The sequence below is a fragment of the Contarinia nasturtii genome, unplaced genomic scaffold (genome assembly GCF_009176525.2).
Source record: "Contarinia nasturtii isolate CC-2019 unplaced genomic scaffold, AAFC_CNas_1.1 Cnas_scaffold_3151, whole genome shotgun sequence".
Classification (NCBI taxonomy): Eukaryota; Metazoa; Arthropoda; class Insecta; order Diptera; family Cecidomyiidae; genus Contarinia; species Contarinia nasturtii.
Genome location: NW_022200463.1, coordinates 1 through 8,400, shown reverse-complemented (window position 1 = coordinate 8,400; position 8,400 = coordinate 1). Strand labels below are relative to the sequence as shown.

Below are 8,400 nucleotides of genomic sequence, written 5' to 3'. Positions count from 1 at the left end.
GGCGGGGAAACGTTTTCACCTGAAAAAAGCAAAATTTTCTTTTAACAATTCGATTCACTTGATGGTCGTTTATTGAATAAACTTACCCGATGCATCTGTTTGTTCCGAACCACCTCCTTCTGCACCAAATAGACCATCAAGTAAATAAAGTGTTGGCGTTGTCGCATTTTCACTGGTGATTGTTTGGTTGTTAATACCTAGACCATCATCATTTTCACCTAAACATTGACATTTGTTTTAAACGTAAATTTACAAGAAAATATCATTTCTAAAAAACAATCACAAACATTGATTGGTAATTGCTTTGATAAAATTGCAACGAGAATCGTAACAACACTCTCAATGACAATTGCAACCACAAATGCAACGACAACATCAATAAAAATATATTTCGGCGGATTTTAGCTTTTGATGATTAAAAACAAAAAAAATCTTATTTGACGTTTACCCTGAACTGATTGTTCATCCAATGATGGCGTGGACACGTTTTCGCCTGAAAAAAGCAAATTTTCATTTAGCAGTTTGATTTACTTGCTGGTCTTTAATTGAATGAACTCACCCAATGGCGCTGTCGCATTTTCACTGGTGATTGTTTGGTTGATAATACCTCGACCATCATCATTTTCACCTAAACATTGCCAATAACAGCAAATAATAATCAATATAAGCATCGAAAAATAAGAAAATACATTTCACTAAAAATTACCTTGACCTCTTGTCACAAAGCTCTGAACATATCTGTTCATCTGAGCTGTGGTGAAGTAAGATTTTCTTCCAACTTTTTGTGTATGGCCTGGAAAAGCACTTGTACTAGGAACATTATCAGTTTCATTATCCAATGGTGATGAATTTGACGAGTATGACAATGATTCCATATTTTCACTTTGTAATGCATGAGAGGTTGACCAAATAGCATTTGATGATGCCTGTAATGTTCCACGAGATGTCGACGCCGCAACTCCAGATGATGTCAAATTAGATCTGCCCGAATAAGGTTTTGATGCTGGTTGTAAACTTAATCTTTTGCTAACAATTGGAGCGGCTTGAGGGGGTTGCACAGACATTCTGCGTGGAATTTGTACATTACGAATGCGTAATGCTAATGCATCCAATCCTCGGTTGTGTTTAATGCGAATCGAAGATCTGGCTAAACGTTCAATTCCAGCTTTGAGCAAAACTCGTGAAATAGAGCGTGTAACTAGATAATAAAATTGCAAGTAAGGCATATTAAAACAATTGGTAAGCGGTGTCTACCGGTGTCTACAAATAAACGTATAAGGCTTTCAAAAAACGCTACCAAATAGACGCTATAAGAGACAAAATCAAAAACAGATTTTTCCCATTAAACGACCTATATTTTTAAAATCAATAGCAATTGAATGTTTGCTATGCATTTCTTTCAATTTTCACTTCAAACGTGAGAATTAATAATGATTACTTTTAAAATTATAGGTTATAATTATTCTATTCTTGGAATCTCTTTTTTATTTCATCTCTTTTCTAAAACTTTTGTGAAAATAGTAAATTTCAAATCAATCAAATAACTATACTTACTTGCTCGACCCATAATTTAAAGTTTTAACCAAAAAACACAGATTTAAAAAAAAATCACTTTATTTCACACAAATTTTTGTGTTGAACACGAACGATATGATGCGATGTGGCGAACGATGTGATATATGAATATATGATTTTCTTTTTGACAGTAATTGTCAAATGGCGCGAAACGAAGCGTGTGTTATGTATTTGTTTTTTGTGTGTTGGCTGCGGTTGGCTGTGGTGGTTTAGAGTATTGGACGTTGGTGGCGCTGTTTGCATGTAAAGTCAATATTTTATATTGAGTTAAATGGAAGACGCTCAGTATTCGAATTGTTTTGAAGAAGAAGCACATGTTTGAGTCTCACTCATCTCCGCCCCTTATTATCAAGACTTAAATTGACATAAAAAAGTGAATTGAGAAAAAAATCAACTGTTTGTCTTTAAATGAATGAATTTTATTTTCAGAAAACTATGGTCGGCACATTGTTTAGGCAACCTGCTAACACAAAAGTATATAGTTTATAGAATTATATGTGCATCCATGTATTAGAAATCAAAGTTAATAAAGACATCTTCTGATCTTCATTAATTGCGACTCTTTGAATTCTTTTGGATGATTTGTCTGCATTCTGTTGATAAGTAATTTTAGGAACTTCGGTTACTTTATGAGAAATATTAGGTACATCTTTTGTGGGTTTAGCTATACTCTCAACAGGTGTTCTTTTAGCAAGAAGATTTGGAATAGGAATATTCTGCGCGGTATTTAGTATCTTTTTAGAAATGAGATTGTTGGCTACGATTGAAGACTTGAAATTCCCACTTGAATCTGTGTTTCCAGAAGTTGAACTCGGACTTATCTTTTCTGAGTCCGCAGCACTTGCTCCGATCAATAAAATTACGATAAATTGTACAGATAAATTCGTCATTTTTAATTTTTATTTTCGTCTTTTCTTTTGTAAACTCAAGTAAACTAATAACTAAATTGTTTCCAATTGGTGACTCTTATATATTTTTGAATTTACTGTATTTTACATTTTTAAAACACTAAACCACATTAAAATAATAAATTACAGATGTTCAACATTCCAAAAAATGATATTTATTCATATATTTCAGTCTATGTATTTCGGATGGATATCCATCCGAGATATTTAGGAATGTCTGGATATTTAACGCAACTGCACAGAGCCAGAGCTGTGTGCGTCCCACATATAATCTACAGTATGTCGCTGCACGTAAAATGCAGTGTGACTGTGTACGTGCGGCACTTGATACACATATATGTTGCGACATACCGTAGATTCTATTTGCGACGCACACAGCTCTGGCGCTGTGCAGTTGCGTTGAATATCCAGATATTCTAAAATATCTCGGATGGATATCCATCCGAAATACATAGACTGATATATTTTATCAGTTGTTCAAATTAAATGAAATTTTTTGAGAAAATTGTATGTTTTTTTCATATTCAAGTATTATTTGAATACTGTTCTATACGCAGTGGTAAAACATTTGCTATGGTAACTGGCGTGCTTGGGGATATTCACACGAACTAGAAAATTAGCAAACTAGCATGCACTAGCATTATTTTGAAACAACCAAGATTTAACTCAACCGACCAATCTAAAGAACTAAGAAAATACTAGTAAAACCTAGCAAAAACTGGAACATAACGAAGCTAACTTCATACTAATGTGGGTACAATTTGTACGTAAACAGCCAAGAGAACCAACTTCAAGCACTAGTAAAATTAGCAAAACTCATACGTCCTCACCAATCTAGGGGTCCGATTAGGAATTACAACATGAAAAAATGGAATAAAAGAATAAGAAATAAATAGAATTGGATTTTTTACTTACCCCTCTCAATTTTTTTCCAATTACTCCCCCTTTCTACCTTGAGGACGTATGCCAAAAGTAGATTGGTGGATAGCCCCATGATAAAAAAGTAACATTCACACTAGTTTAGTAGAAAAATAATCCTAAACATGTTATATGCAAAAATGCTTAACGGATCTTAATATAAGTGTATACACTTATCGTCAAAAATTGATGACTTTGGAATTAGAGAGATTAGTTTTGTCATTAAAGTTTTGAACGTTTTGAAATAAAAAACTCTTGAAAAGCTCAAATAAAACGTCCTTTTTCCATTAAACGACGATGGCATTATTCTATACCAAAATCTTTTCATCATGTTTGTTCTTAAAACTGTAAGTGAAATTTATTTGTCCAAATAAATACATCCATTTTTAATCGAACTATTTTTTTCAATATCAGTTGTATTCTTATATCTTACGTGAATATAATTAATTGTAATGTATTGGTCGAGATTGCAAAGCGCAATACTCCATGTTCAAATGAAACTATCAATTATTTCATTGAATTTGTTCGTGAAAAATATGGTTTCGATATGATTGACGTTCGTTGCTACCCACATCTCGAAAATTATCCACAAATTCCTGGTGACCAATACGATATCCAAATTTTATACAGTGATGAATTTAGTTCGGGCCATTATACAGTCGTTTTTTATGATCCCAACTATCAAACTGTTTATATTTATGACAGTAGAATTACTGTGATGGAATATGAAGTAACTGGACAACGTTTATCAATCATTGAAAAACGCTATCCAATGGCAAAAATAGTACCTGTCATACCAAAGGTCGAACAATACGATGAAATATCCAGCGGGCTATTTGCTATTGCATACGCAACAACATTGATCTTGGGAGAAAGTCCAGCAAATTATATTTATGAAATGAATCCAAGACACTCTGATAAAGCAATTAATTTGCGTAAACATATTATCAAAATGTTTCGAACAAAAGAATTATCCGAATTTCCACGGTAATTTTTACTTAATTAAAATCCAGATAATTCTTCAAGTAATACCTTCAAATGATTTTCTCTTCAAAATAGATGTTCTCGTCTGGATATTGATTATATTTCTGGACCTCTAACCGATCTCAATCACAACGTATTGGAGGAGCTCACGACACCAAATTACTGCTTGTCTGGTTTTACGGTTAATCTGTTTAGTAATTTAGTTGAGGCGACAACCGATTTTAATTTGCTTCCAGTTAATTTTATTCACTATCCCGAACTATGTCCCATTCATGATGAGACAAAAAATGACGTACAAATTTTATTCCAGTTACACGATGGTGTAGGGCACGTACATACCATATTTTATAATGCTGCAAATAAAACGGTGATTGTCTATGACTATGAAACTGTTGACATGAGTGTGGGTATGCATGTTATAAATAGACGCTATCCAAACCATGAACATATTACGTTTGTTGATCGAAAAACAAAACAAGTTGATGAAACCTCATGTGGACCGTTTGCTATTGCGTATGCAACCACATTGATCATGGGCCATGATCCCGAAATTTATGACCTTAAAACGTATTCAAAACCTAACGAATTATTCGATCATTCGGCCACTTTTCGAAAACATATTTTAAAAATGTTTCGAGCAAATAAATTATTGCCGTTTCCACAGTAACATGGGATTTACGTTCGTTAGGGCCATTTTAACGATAAATAATTTTAGTTTGGATAAATTGACCAACATTTTCAACCGAATTTTTTTTAAAACAAAAAGCTTTCATTGTAATAGGGTTTTTAAAATGAATATTCATATAATAAAAAATAGCTAATACAGTGAAAATACTCACCTTTATTATTTGTGTACGTGTAAACTTTTATCACTCCACGTATACAGTTTACTCGTCATTTTTTTAATTTTTCTTCTTGTCTTTTCTCTTGTAAGCTAAATTGTATCCTATTGAGAGTCACTTATATATTTTTGAATTTACTGTATTTTACTTTTTTAAAAAAATTACAGATGTTCGAAATTCCAAAAAGTGATATTTATTCATATATTTTATCAGTCGTTCAAATTAAATGAAACACAGATAATTTTTTGTGGAAATAGTATATTTTATTCATATTCAAGTATTATTTGAATAATTTTCTATTCAATGCGCTTATTTGAAATATCTGTCGTTGATTTGGTCAGAACTGGTGATTCCTTAGTAAGAAGATTTGGAAGACTCTGCACACTTTTCAATATCTTTTTGGAAATAATATTGTTGGCAACTTTCGAATTTTTTGAAGTATCAGTTTCACATGCAAAGCACATGGCAGCCAAAAAAGCCAATAATGTAACAAATAAGAACTTTGCCATTTTCTTAATACATGTATTCTCTTCTTTTTGTATCATATGATTAGAATTTGTGGTGAACTAAACTTAAACGTGTCGGGTGTACTTATTCGATATCTAATACAGTTAAACATTTTTTAAAACTTTTTAATAATGTAAAGTATTGTCACTTGTCTTATAAGAAACGTTTTGAAAAATACTGCAATAGAATTTGTGGTATTTGGCTTTATGTAACCAGCTGAATCGTATTTTAGAAGCACAATTTTGTTTGTTAATTTTTGAAACAACCAACTTGGAACCAACTCGACCGATCATTTATAAAAAGTAATATTCACATCAGTCTGGTAGACAGTAAACATAATGAACAAAAACGACCAAACTTTCATTTAAAACGGGCTTGTGACCGTTGATTGTAGTTTTATTTATCTCAAATCGGAAAGTAAACATATTATTGCATTCGAAAATGAGATACATCTGTATATGTAACTTATAATTTATGAGCAAACAACAAAAAATGTTTCATTTATCTTTTCGCATAATGAACGACCAAAGGTAGTATATTCTTTACAGTTTTGATTGCCTTTATCATTTTCGGCTTCGATGGCTGGTTTGGTTTTGCGGAATCCTTACTCTGGGAAATATCGGCCACGTCAGCTAATAAAGAACTAGATTCCTTAACTGCAGCATTTGGTGCGAATGGATTTGGAGCTTTTTGAGCGGCATTCAAAAGAGTTTTTGAAATAATATTATCGCCCACACTTGAAGTATTAGGAGATCCGTTTGATGACTTTTTCCCGTCCTCGTATGCAACACACACGCCAATCAGCAAAAATAGCCAAAAAAGTGACAAATGATTTAGCAATCATTTTGATATTTTTTAAACTCGCACACAATTCGTATTGTTAATTGAAATGAAGACTTAACGATAACAAACCTTGCTTATATATGAATATTTCTCAATTCGTTGACAAAATACACTATCGTACACCAGATGAATTCAATTTGTAATTTATTTCAAAACAATTTGTTTTTAATATGATATATGGTGTTAGTGTTTTCTTAGTTATATAATTTTTATATGAAAATGAAATTTTTTATTTACGTTTTAAATTTGATTAAATATGTAAGTATTCATAAGAGATTTACATAGTTCTTTAGAATCTACATACAAAGAGTTACATTGCTCACACATTGTACGTCACCCCTATCTCAAAAGTTTTATATTTATAAAGCCACCACGATTTTGGTAAGATTCAAAACATTCTGTGTAAATTGTTATATATAATATTTATTACAAAGAGAAGAATTCATGGTAGTCTACTTGACAAAAAACATGATATTATTTTGCGAAAATAGGTTACATCAACAATAAACCCACACAGTGAGCGCATTGTATAGAAGTACATATAATTTTAAATGATTGTTTACGTACACTAGCGCCACAATCTGGTGTTGAAAACCCGTCTATTATCATTTGTGGCGTTACTGTAATAGTAACAAAAAATGAAATCTTATAATTGACTTTTCGCATAACGTACGACAGTTGGTAGCAAAGGTAGTACATCCTTGATATTGCGGACATTCGAATGATGATTTGATTTTGCAGAATCCTTTTTCTGGGAAATATCGGCTACATCACCTGGGTGTTGATCGGTTCCCTTTACTGCAGAATTCCTTGCGAACGGATTTGGAGCTTTTTGAGCGGCAGACAAAACACTTCTTGAAATAATGTTATCAGCCATATGCAAAGGTTTAGAAGACTTTTCTCCATTTTCAAATGCAACGCACATGCTTATCAGCAAAATATTCAAAACAGCGACAAATGATTTACTCATCGTTTCAAAACTTTTTTTTCAAGCTTATGAACTTATAAATAGAAATGAAGTAAATTAAACGATAACCATTCTTGCTTATATAGAAAAACTAACACCACGAGTGAATTTATTAAAAAATTCCATAAAGGGAAAGAACCATACATTAGATCAAAATAATTTATTTATCTCGTTATAATATTTCGATATTTCTGATAATCGTTCAAAAAGAATTCCATAGCACACATTGATATATTTATATCATACTCACTTTAAGACTTATTCTTTATATTGTTGTAACCAAGTAGATGACATATATATGAGATTGGAGACTTTTTTATGCGAACACCGCTAATCAGCGCCATCATGCATGACATCGGTGAACTCAATTTATATCGGTATCATGAAAAATAATGTGCTTTTATATTTTAAAACGATAGATGATAGAAAATTATTAAAGTTTATCATAGTAAAAAATAAATTAATTTAATTGGTTCTACTTCACACTGTAAACAAACAAAAAAATATAACAAATTGAAATACTTTTTGGAACACACAATAAACAATGCATGTAATAACAATGTGAACGTAACAAAAATATTGTATTGATTATTATTTCAAGCAAGTAATTTTTTTCATTTATTTAAATTATTTTTTTTTTCCTTAAAATCGATATGATTTGAATTTTTGAACAATAGTTTTTGTTATATAATTTTTATTTATGATGACTAGTAAGCGTGTGGTTATTTTATTTCTCTCCACAATGTAAAATACGTAGAATGATTATACGTATATGAAATAAGACATTATTCACACTTGTCAAAATAGATTTGACAAGTCACACACGAATGCCGGTTGTTTACATTTTGAAGTCGCT

The 8,400-nt window shown here is 31.6% G+C and overlaps 1 protein-coding gene across 1 annotated transcript; it reads left to right on the top strand.

The window, feature by feature from the left end:
* Positions 1 to 3,637: 3,637 nt before the first annotated feature.
* On the top strand, positions 3,638 to 5,217 carry LOC116349806. Its single transcript, XM_031781405.1, has 3 exons — positions 3,638 to 3,748; positions 3,816 to 4,388; positions 4,461 to 5,217. The coding sequence occupies exons 1-3, from the start codon at positions 3,699 to 3,701 to the stop codon at positions 5,050 to 5,052; spliced, it is 1,215 nt and encodes a 404-aa protein (XP_031637265.1). The 5' UTR covers positions 3,638 to 3,698; the 3' UTR covers positions 5,053 to 5,217.
* The last annotated feature ends 3,183 nt before the right edge of the window (positions 5,218 to 8,400 follow it).